Raw genomic sequence first — 12,059 nt, 5'->3', positions numbered from 1 at the left:
TGTTTTTTTTTTTTTCTCTTAGTTTAGGTAAAAGTTTTTCTAGTATGTTTCTCACAGTCGGGGGGAGTATTTTTTAGCCAGAAAAAAACATTTCACTGTATGTTGTACTAGCTATAACTACATGTGACAAATAAATAGACAAATAGACAGAAATAGACCCATTTCTGTAATATACTTACATATCTATATTATTGCTAATATATATTGTAATATATCTATATCACTAAGCACTTCTGGATGGATGCAAACTGCATTTCGTTGCCCTGTACCTGTGCATGTGCAATGACAATAAAGTTGAATTCTATTCTATTCTAAATAAAGAAATTGAAATTGAATTAATTAAATGTGGCAATAATTTCTTAAAATTGGAATTAATTAATTAAATAAATAGTTATGACACATTTAATTAATTAATTATTGACACATTTAATTAATTATTTATGTATTTCACATTTTAATTAATTATTGACACATTTAATTAATTAATTATTGACACATTTAATTAATTAATTATTGACACATTTAATTAATTATTTATGTATTTCACATTTTAATTAATTATTGACACATTTAATTAATTATTTAATGATATATTTATTTATTTCATTTTGGCAGTCATGGCGCCTGGCTCTCATCTTGAAATAATTTTATCTGTCAGCCTCACCCATCAAACTCAGGGGGCGGGGTTAACGCTGATCAAGTCAAAACCATTGCTTTGGCCTGGTGGCCATTGTTTCTAGCACACAACAACCGGCATGTGGAAACTAACAGAACTGAACTTTGAAAAACCCTGTTTGTGTGTCACCAAATACCGTTTTAATATTTTTTTAGCCGAGAATGTAGTGGTTTAATCTTCATGTGTCTGGTCGGTTTGTCAAGATACAGCCTCTTTGCAAAAGTGCTTCGATGATTTCGGAGATGTCTGCCCAGTCTCACGGCAAAGCATGGGATAGACCCGCTCGCCTCGCAAGCAATCCCACCGACAAAGCGCAGGCCCCGGTACACAGCTGTAGTAACCCCCGCTGACTTCTTTTACTGAGGTTATATTTATCGGTGTTTTATTTCCTGATGTTCTTATGTGTCCTACGTGTTTCAGTCGCCAATTCTGAATTCTAACTAACATTAAAAACATGTTTAAGGAGGAGAGAGCAAATAAATCTGTTTAACATCTGATCTTTGGGTTTTTGTTCAGTAATCAGCGTGACCTGTGTATAAACGCATAAAAGAGATAACGTTGGTGTTTCCGTCATGTAGTAACTGCTGACTTTAACTGTACAAAGGTTGTTCGACACTATGAAACACATACAGACTTCATGATGTTCGGCTAATATTCTTATTGTGAATATTAATCATGAGGGTAAACGGCCCTGTACACCACGCAGCGAGGTCAGCATATCCACGATATCCTCAGCTCCATGAGTTAACACAGAGTTTCCCAGCTGACTATCTAACTGCCAACTATTCCAGAGACATGAAAATATACAGCATAAAGAAAAGTGTAAGAGACTCAGCAGCAGATTAGAATAACAGTTATACATTTAATAAATCACCAAATGAATCCAAGAAACGAGCAAACCTATTCCGACAATTTGAGTTTGTATTCCCTCAGCTGCAGACTCGCTGCTGTTTAAATGTTTGAAAAGGAAGATTAGATAAGAACAAACATCAAACATAGACTCAGTCTGCCTTCACATTTGATATGAGGCCAGCACGTATAGTGGCTGTGTCCTGTTTTAAGATCATACATGTAAAATTGTTGTCTGACCTCCGTCGATCCAGCCGCTCAGAGTCCGTGGTTACCATGGTTACTGCATAAGCAGCTATAATGTTAACAGCTGGCACTGAGAAAACCTACCGGCAGCATGGGTGTTTATGTTTTTCATTGCAAAAGAACTGTCTGAATGGTTAACTGAAGTTAACTTGGATAAATTATAGTTAAGGAGTATCACAGATAACGCCTACGTGAGCTGTGCGACTGTTCACCACTACACTGAAATCAGCAGGCTATTACTGAAATACATGTGCTATATCATAAACTATGATATAAATAGGGAGGTCCTACTAACATGTTTAGTTTTAAAGGACACCTTCCTGCCTTTAGTCTCATTCATGAGCAGTATTACTTTTCTTCTAACATCCAGAAGTCTGCACGATGTGTTTCATAGTTTGTAACAAGCCTTTGACAGGTAAACATAACATGACCGAAAAAGCAAAAAAATGGTTCATTTATGTTTGATGTGTGTTTATTCCTCCCTAAATATCGTCGGTGAAGTTCGCCATGCACGTCAGATTTTCCTGCGCATTTTTTATACCTCTGCCAACAGAGAGAAAAAAAAAATCACATTCTAACAGACAGCTGGTGCTTAGAATACAGTTGAATAACTATTAAAAAACAGATGATATAATATTTCTGTCCAGGTTGCAGACTTCATGATGAACATGCTTTTGCAAACTCTGCTCCTCTCGGTGGAAATGCGCCTTCTCTTTCCTCTTTGTATAAAAACATTTTAAAAGTCAGTTTAATCTCAAAATTCACAGTTAAATCCAAAACACACCAGATAAAGAAAAGCGAATAGTTCAGTCTCACACATGTGCCAGTGAACCATTAAACGTCTGTGAAACTATGCAGTTATGAAACGTAACTTTAACCTCAGCCAAACCGATTTGCTCAGTTGTGAATAAAACAGCGAAGTAAACGTGACCCGACAGACAGAACCTGAGTGAATGAAGTCCAGCGTTTAACCACTGAGAGCTAAAACTCAGCTGAGGTTTGAAAGCTGTGTGCCGGTGATTGGACATCAGCCGCTGATGAAGCTGGTTCGCCTATAAAGTGCTCTGTAAGGAAACAAGCTCCAGCAGCTCTGCGCTCGGGGAAAACACTATATTTACTTATCTTGTGCAGAAAATTGCGCTGACATTGCTTTATATTGAGCACCGGCTGCCCAGTTAAACTGTGACTATCATCAGGTAACGTAGGCGTGTTTCTTGAATTAGCAGCAGGTGTTAAACAGCTGACAGATGAGGAGGAGGATGCATGCAGGTAAACTGAGGGTCTGTTGAGCTGATCGCTGGTTTCGTGAGAAAAATGTCAGCTCGTTCTTTATGTTACAGAAGCACAGAGACACAAGACCAGGCGGAAAGAGACGATCGTTCGGTGAAAATGAGAATCTGCGAATGCAACATGTGGAACACGGAGAGTGGAATATGTAAACAAACCGGTTAACGTAACCCCCTCGGCGCACTCTGCATGCTAATTGTTAGCAGAGCTAGTGAAATCTCTGAAAACATCTGAGCACTTTTGCAAACATGTTCTATGTTGACAACCTGACCAGACATACGTCGCGACATTCGCAGCTAAAACACTGTTAAAAGTGTAGCTGGTGACAGAAAAACGGGGTATTTTAAAACTACACCACCACCATTGCTGCCTGTGATTTGATCTGCATTCTGGGATACCTGGCTGCCCCAAGTCTACACAAGCAATCGATTATCTAGGATCGACCTGTTTTGACTTACTTTGCACGGCAACCAATCAAATGTTAGAGAAGCTGCATGGGCAGCGTTAACCCCGCCCCCTGAGTTTGATGGGTGAGGCTGACAGATAAAATTATTTCATGATGAGAGCCAGGCGCCAGGACTGCCAAAATGAAATAAATAAATATATCATTAAATAATTAATTAAATGTGTCAATAATTAATTAAAATGTGAAATACATAAATAATTAATTAAATGTGTCAATAATTAATTAATTAAATGTGTCAATAATTAATTAAAATGTGAAATACATAAATAATTAATTAAATGTGTCAATAATTAATTAATTAAATGTGTCATAACTATTTATTTAATTAATTAATTCCAATTTTAAGAAATTATTGCCACATTTAATTAATTCAATTTCAATTTCTTTATTTAGAATAGAATAGAATTCAACTTTATTGTCATTGCACATGCACAGGTACAGGGCAACGAAATGCAGTTTGCATCCATCCAGAAGTGCTTAGTGATATAGATATATTACAATATATATTAGCAATAATATAGATATGTAAGTATATTACAGAAATGGGTCTATTTCTGTCTATTTGTCTATTTATTTGTCACATGTAGTTATAGCTAGTACAACATACAGTGAAATGTTTTTTTCTGGCTAAAAAATACTCCCCCCGACTGTGAGAAACATACTAGAAAAACTTTTACCTAAACTAAGAGAAAAAAAAAAAAACAGGAGTAAGAATCATATATAAAAATGTAAAAGTGTATAATATTCTGTATAATATATATAAAAAAGTGTAACAGGTGTAACAGCCATGTGTTTGTGCTTATAAGTATATCCATAATCGTGCAAAGTATTGCACTGTAATGATTTGAAAAACTATAAAAATATACATATTTACATAAGTACAAATGTATATAATATGATAAGATAAGATAAGGTTCAGGAAAGAAGAAAGTAAAGTGCGAATTATGTACTATGTGTGAGATTGTTCAGCCTATGTGCCCCTTCAAACATCTCTGCACGGCCCTGATCATCGACAAAATGTCCCCATCTTTCTCTGCAGCAGATGGAATCATTACAACTGTTTCTCCTTTTAAGGAAACACATTGAAATTAATAATGTTAAACTCAGTTAAAATCTCTACTTTCACTGTTTATTATTTCAAAGATTGAAGAGAGATTTTGATAATTTTCTGTTTTTGTGGTCATTTTAAGGAGCTGATAGATGAATTTAAAATCACTGGTTGAATGTTTAAGGCTACTTTAGGCTTATTGAATCAAACATGATGTTTGTTTGAGGAAACTGTGGTCTCATGTGTTGCAAAAACAAACGGAAAATCGTTCCACAACTCTGGAATCTATCTCAACTTGACCAATATGCTTTGTTTGTCCAGCTGTATTTTTTAAGAATAAATCCACCATTGCTTGCTTTTCCACTTTCACCTAACCGTTCCCTTGTGGGTATTTGGGTGCTCTTATCTAGTTAGACCTTTTTTTAAATACACTTTTCAGAGCTTTGGGATCCTTCTCAGCTGGATCGATATGCTTTGTTTGTCAAGCTCTATTTTTTAACCATATACCCACCATTGCTTGCTTTTCTACTTTGATGCAACCCTTCCCTTATGCTGTCCTTTGGGGACCTCTTATCTGAGCCTGGAAATCAACACCATTTGCAACTAAGCATTTTTGGCTATAAAAAGGGAAGCAGCAGCAGTTGTGGACACATTCGGACAAGGAAAAATACCATCATGAGGAGTCTGTTGGTTTTGCTCTTCTTGGCTGTGGCCAACGCCAAAATCTTCGAGCGCTGTGAATGGGCCCGCACGCTCAAGGCTAATGGCATGGACGGCTACCATGGAATCAGCCTTGCCAACTGTGAGTACCAGCATGTCAGCTTAGGAAAATGCAAGATCATTCTTAACTTGTACATTGTTACCAATGCCATGTTAAGGGTAAGGTCATGGTTACCCATATGTGGAATTTTCACCTACTTGCTTTTTAATAATATTGGTGCGCAGAGAGTCCAACTTACCGATCTATCTTCCAATTTGTGTAACCTTAGTTTTTAAAATCTGTCAAGAATGTGATTCTGACCAAGCATTAATATATGAAAAACAGGTCAATTTTAGTTTACCTGACACTTAGCTTTCAAGTTGTCTATACCTCCAGCTCTTTTTTTCTGTCTGCAGGGGTTTGCCTCACCCGATGGGAGTCAAACTATAACACCATGGCCAAAAACACCAACAATGACGGATCCACCGACTTTGGCATCTTTCAAATTAACAGCTACTGGTGGTGCAATGACTACATCATCAACTCGCATAACGGATGCAACATGAACTGCAGTGGTCAGTCATGAGCCTCAATAGGTTTTTAGCTCAGGTCCTCTTGCTGTCTGAGTGATGGCAATCTTTAACCTTGTGAGGTGTTAGTCATCATAGGTCCTAACACTTACCTTATACTTTAAAGAAAAGCTAAATAAATTATTTTGGGGGGAATCAGAATAGTTTCTGATGGGTGTTTCCTGACTGCCAAGGATTAGGAGAACTTGGGAAATTTAATAAAACAAATATTACATTTTCTGCTTGTCTGCATGAGTTAAAGTTGAAAGGGTTTAGGGTTGGGGACCCCATCAATGATGACTTAGACCTAGGGCTGGTCATCACTGATTTCTATAACTGATTAAATTCCAATTCGCAAGGTCCTGATTCGATTCAATCCCCAATTCGATTCAGTTTTGACTCAGTCAGAAATATTATAATTATGATCATTTATCAGTACATATCCATATTGTATATCTATGTATAAAAACAAAGCTGACACTTGTTAGACTTCATTAGAGGTGTAAGCATCACACCAGATGATATCTGAGCATAAAACACAGAAAAACATGAAGAAGATTTTCCTGGCCTGGCTTCTTATAGCAGATAAACCTTAAAAATATTCTGCAACTGATCAAAAACTAAAGAAAACCATGAATAAACATATGAACATTACCTGATGATGCCGAAATGAAGCAGAACAAAGTTACAGAGGTTTTATTAGAGACACAGCTAAGCATTTTGCAATTTGACATAGTTTGTAAAAGTTTAAATTTATTCTATATTGAACATCATACCGGTTTGTAATAAGCGACTCATGCAGAAAGTAGAGCTTTTTGATGGTAAATGGTTTCTGAGTACACTGAGAGAGAGAGATTTTTATCATGGTGGAAGCAAAACAGCCAAAGTAAGAGGGGATTAATGACAATGTTTTTCAAACATGAAGCGTAGTTTTGATCTTCTTTTGCTGTTGGTTCAGTGAATTTTGGTCAGAGAGTGACGAAACCTGAAGCTGCAGAATCTGTGAGATGTCAGCTTTCAGCACCCAATGGGGTGTCTGCGTACGTGCCATCGGGTGAACGATCCACACTTTGTGCTTACATCTTTGTGCGCAATCATTTTACCTGTTCTCATTGCCTGTTTTAGCAGTTTGGCAGCTGTTGAAACAGTTTGCTGAGCTTCAACCTAAGATTCTGACATTTCTGGAAAAATACATTTATATTTAAAAATCGATTCAGGATTTAATGAATCAATATTGCATTATTCGAACTAAAATAAACCCACCCCTACATAGACCTCAGTTTATAAGTTGCGTATCTGGTAGTTTTGTGATGCTTTAAAGATCAGGAGGCAGTCAAGACCCAAACAGAACCAAAACTCCAATGGGATGCTCTGTGTATGCTGGCTACAGAAGTAGACACTTTTGTATACCCTCTATCCCTCCAAAAAAACGCTCTTACTTCTCAAATACTTACCTCTGTGCATGGGAAATTACTCTTAGTAAAAAGCAGCATGTTAAGTGCAACATTGGTACTGTCCATGATTGGTCCTTTCTGTCACTTGTATCTGCCTCTATCCTTATAGCAGCAGATACAGGTGGTTATAAACTGCTGCACAGGAGATAAAAAATGTTTACGTTAATACTCTATTGGTCTGCGAATACTGGTCTTAAGACCACTTTTGCTTTGTGTTAATTTTTATTTTAGATTTGAAGTTTACTACTGCTGTTGGAACAGCTGAGGGCTACAGGCTTTTGCCCTGATTTCTTCAACATTGCTTTTACAAGAACAATAACATCGCAATTAAATTAAAATGAGAAGAGTGTACACTTTTCAGAACAGTTTTGCATTCAAGCTAGTTCAACATTGGTTAATTCTTAAATTCTTGACACAGATTATTAGTTATTTAGGTTGAGAATGTAAATGAAACTGTACATGGACATTTCTAAGTTTGGGGTACTCTCCTTAATGGCAGACCAGTGCAGCATTCACAATACTGCAAGAAACTGCTTCAAACCACCTAAAATCCTGTCTCATTATGTCCTAAGTTGACTAAATTTTAATATTGTCATTTGACTCACTTTTTTCTCAGTTTCAGCAATGCCAGCTACAATTTTGATGTTTTACACTTTTGATTTTTACGTTGCTGTCCTTTTTTCCCCATTTTTGGTCACAGCGTTTTTGAGCGATAATGTCAATGCAGCAATCACCTGTGCCAAACGTGTCGTGCGGGATCCTCAAGGCATCAGTGCCTGGTAAGAACGAATCACATAACTGGCAAAAAGTTTCTGACTGACTGACCTCTTACTTGGTTAATCATACTTTTGTCTGGTTTCAGGTATGGCTGGCAACGTAACTGTGAGGGTCGTGACCTCAGCTCCTATGTGAGTGGATGTGGTGTTTAGTCAGCCCACGGCAACAGGAGGGTCTCGTTCACATAATAAGATGCCCCCGTCTTCTTCTGTTTCAGTAATTTTTCAAATTAATAAACTGAATTAAAATCACAGCTTTCATTCTTTTCATCTACCTTTTTTAGGATTTAACCCTGAAAGTTAACATCAGTCATGACCCCAACCCTAAAGCATTCAATTGAAATATATAATAATCACGGCGGGATATGCCGGTGTGTTTTGCTGAATGGACCGAAGAGCAGACACTGAGAGAGAAGTTGCAGGTGAAACAAAAAGCGAGCCTTTATTCGGCTGGTGGCAGTTGATTAAGCATGAAAACTATGACACACTATCAAAACACTATGACAGACTATGGTGGGGATAACAGACGACCTGACAATGACATACAGAAAACAGAGGACATAAATCCACACAGGAGGTGATCAGGGGAAGTGGGAACACATGGGGAAACAGCTGGCTGACATGAACCTAATGACAGGACAGGGGAAGTGAAACTAAATACAATGAACAAAGAACACAAGATTCCTTCAAAATAAAACAGGAAACATGGAGAAAAATACAATCATCAATAAAATAAAACTAAAATACACACAACACTGGGCCGCAGACCCAGTACCATGACAATAATATTGTATTAGATTGTTCTTCCAAGTCCGAAAATCAGAGAAAAAGAAAATAACATAATTAGTATTATTATTATTATTACTGGAATAAATAAAAATGATTTAGATATTACAATTCTGCTTTCTCAAGTGGGTAGGATTATCACCAGTGATGACTCAATGATTTCTGTCCATGTTTTAGCTACAACTGGAGACCTGTTCATGACACTAACAAGTGAAGAGGTTTGATGGGTGTCTGTTACTTTCTTTGTTCTCTGACTTCCAGGCATGGGAGAGCTTGACAAATGTAATAATATTCTAATATTTAACCTCCTAGGACATGGCGTCCACATATGTGGACATCACATTTTGGGTTATTTAGACCAAAATACTCAATTTTGCTCTACAAGGGCCTGATATCCTTTTATGAGGACATTATACTACTACAGTTCTATTGAAATTTTAAACGAATATCCTCACATGTGGCTCTTATTTTTCTTAAAAACAAAAATAAGGTAAAAAAAAGATCTGGTAATTCTTTGTTTTTACATTCATATGCCCCAATATGCCCAAATATCAAAGAGAAATTAAAAATGTATGCCGTGGAAGAGTTCGGGTCTTAGGAAGTTAAAGCACACAGTAGTGTTGGTGTCGATACCAATGACGACTAAGATCTCAAAGGGCTAAAGCTGTTATACTCTATGATTCTCTATTCAGAGCAACTTCTTATATACTGGTAGTTTTGACCCTTTTCTCCCTAACTGTGATGCTCTCAGCAGGTTTTGGAGACCCAAACAGAATGTAACCTATGTACAAGAGAATTTACTTTTAATTTATAATTGTATGTTTTAGTACAACATCTGCCACTTTTACCTGCAGTATGCTGCTTATATATGGATAAATATGGTGACATACTTGTGAGTGACAGCAGGATGGATAATTGCATTAATGATGCTGGGCACTGATTGGTGGGTAATTCCTGTGAATAGGGGTGTCAAAACTATGGTCTGACAGCCACAGCCTGATAGATGGTCTAACCTGGCAATCTAAAGGAGCTGGCAAGCTCATTTACACATACAGCCAAGCTAGACTTGGCTGCATGTGTAAATTGCAAAGAAGGATTTCAGGCTTCTAGACCTTGTTGATAGAACAATTGGAGATTATGTATCGGAATTTCAGGAGCAGGACCACGTGTCACGGGTTGCCAGGGCAAGCCGTGTGTGAATTATTTAGGACCCAAGAAGCGGCAGCTCTGGTGCAAGTGAGTTTATTAAACAAATGTAGATACAAACAGAAATGACGAGGGTGAACATGAAACTAAGAAAACCTAAACTGGGAAAAACTAACCAGAAACAGAGATGCAGGGAGGCGCAGGGAACTACACAGGATGACGGACAAAGATGCAGACAAACCAGCAACGAGGACAAGGGAACACACACTATAAATACACACACGAGCAATCAGGGGATGGGAAACAGGAGGGAAACACACCTGGGAGACATCACAGCTGACGAGGCAGGGGAAACGTAAACAGAACGCACTGACATCAGACACAGACCTTCAAAGTAAAACAGGAAACGCATGCACATAATGACACAGACTCAGAGACGCAGACTAAACACAGAGACCTTACTACACTAAAGGGGATACACAAGCAGGGATGACACCAAACAGAGGGAACACAACTAAACCCTGGGAAACCCAAAACAACAGTCATAATACATAAAACTATTAAAAGTAAAAGTACACAACCAAAAACACTGGGTCACAGACCCAGGACCATGACACCACGCCTCCAAACATGCTCCTTCCGGTTGTCATCTATATAGGTTCCCCCACTTCTGCAAGCTGTTCATTCTCTTTACGTGCCCCGCCCTCCCTCCCTCCTTGTTCTCAATTCTTTAACTTCTTCACTCCTATTTAGTACACGGGGATCTGCCAGGGAGCTGTTGCCAGTCCCCTTCGAGGCCTTCCCCAAACCACAGCTCAATTCATTCACCTTTACCTACTAAAACGCTGTCAAACCTAAAATGAGGACGAGGTGAAATTTTTCATCCTGAAAGTTTTGCCGATGACCTGGTTAAGACAGGATTGTGTCATTAACAGAGGTTGTTAAAATTTCACCCAAAAATAAAGCCTGAAGTGTAATCAGTATTAAAAGCATTTTTACTGATAGGTCTTAACTTATACTGATCCAATCCACTGGGGAATACAATAGGATTTATCTGGCCGATGAAGTAAAATTAATTTCATTTTTCTGCCATACAGAGTGTCTTAGCCGTCTAATCTTGGCTAGTTGAGCAGTGTTAACCCTGTGAACTCTGTGAAGCCATCACTGGTAATAACACCAATTCTATCTATCCATTCATTCATTCACTTCTGCTTATCCTTTTCAGGTTCGCGGGGGGTGCTGGAGCCTATACCAGCTGTCATAGGGCGAGAGGCGGGGTACACCCTGGACAGGTCGCCAGTCTGTCGTAGGGCTAACACACAGAGACAGACAACCATTCGCGCTCACATTCACTCCCGCATTCACACCTATGGGCAATTTGGATTAATCGATTAACCTATCCCCACAAACTGCATGTCTTTGGACAGTGGGAGGAAGCCGGAGTACCCGGAGGGAACCCACACAGAAAGACCCCGGCCTGGAAATTGAACTCAGGACCTTCTTGCTGTGCGGCAACAGTGATGACACCATTTCTAACCCTATGTTTTTGGAGAAATATGTAACTGGAGTTAGAGTTGGGATTTTTTGATAATAAAAAATGCAGGTCATGTGATCATTATTAGTTTCCCTCTGATTGCCAAGACTTCTCATAACAGAGAGAACAGAGGGTTATCACCACAGTTAACTGAGCTCATGTTTCCTGTTGTACTAGCTTAAGCTATGTAACTTCATTCTAATTATTAATTACTGAATGACTACTGTTTACCAAAACTTCATGTCCTGTACTGGGGACATAAATATGTGTGTTAGTGTTCTTGATTCATTTTATCTTATCTCAAATATCTTGGTTTCTGCATAAAAATGCAGATGTTGACCTCTGTTATTTCCCCAGTGTCCAGGTAAGGGTAGGAATATAGCTCAACCTGTAAATGGACAGTTATCAAATTAAGTTCAGCTCACCATTAGCAGTTTATATGGATTCATTTACAGCAGGGCTGCCCAATCCCGGTCCTCGAGAGCTATTATCCTGCAGCTTTTAGATGCATCCCTACTCCAA

At 38.2% G+C, this 12,059-nt stretch overlaps 1 protein-coding gene across 1 annotated transcript; it reads left to right on the top strand.

Annotated features, from left to right (window-relative positions):
• Positions 1-5,199: 5,199 nt before the first annotated feature.
• On the top strand, positions 5,200-8,325 carry LOC146705403 (lysozyme C-like). Its single transcript, XM_085463062.1, has 4 exons — positions 5,200-5,374; positions 5,689-5,847; positions 7,996-8,074; positions 8,158-8,325. Exons 1-4 carry the CDS (start codon positions 5,248-5,250, stop codon positions 8,222-8,224), a joined length of 432 nt encoding a protein of 143 aa, XP_085319188.1. The 5' UTR covers positions 5,200-5,247; the 3' UTR covers positions 8,225-8,325.
• Positions 8,326-12,059: the final 3,734 nt, after the last annotated feature.

The sequence above is a fragment of the Copadichromis virginalis genome, linkage group LG7, assembly GCF_057382275.1.
Source record: "Copadichromis virginalis isolate Kocher_CV1m ecotype Utaka linkage group LG7, C_Virginalis_male_GT1.1, whole genome shotgun sequence".
NCBI classification, from domain to species: domain Eukaryota; kingdom Metazoa; phylum Chordata; class Actinopteri; order Cichliformes; family Cichlidae; genus Copadichromis; species Copadichromis virginalis.
Note: the sequence above shows the minus strand (reverse complement) of the source record. Positions and strands in the feature narration are given on the sequence as shown.

What these genes read in the sequence shown, in the direction of transcription:
- LOC146705403 (XM_085463062.1), top strand. Translation starts at nt 5,248, where the DNA reads ATGAGGAGTCTGTTGGTTTTGCTCTTCTTGGCTGTGGCCAACGCCAAA. An exon ending in TGGAATCAGCCTTGCCAACT is followed by an intron (nt 5,375 to 5,688) that starts GTGAGTACCAGC and finishes TTCTGTCTGCAG; the next exon opens with GGGTTTGCCTCACCCGATGG. An exon ending in CCTCAAGGCATCAGTGCCTG is followed by an intron (nt 8,075 to 8,157) that starts GTAAGAACGAAT and finishes GTCTGGTTTCAG; the next exon opens with GTATGGCTGGCAACGTAACT.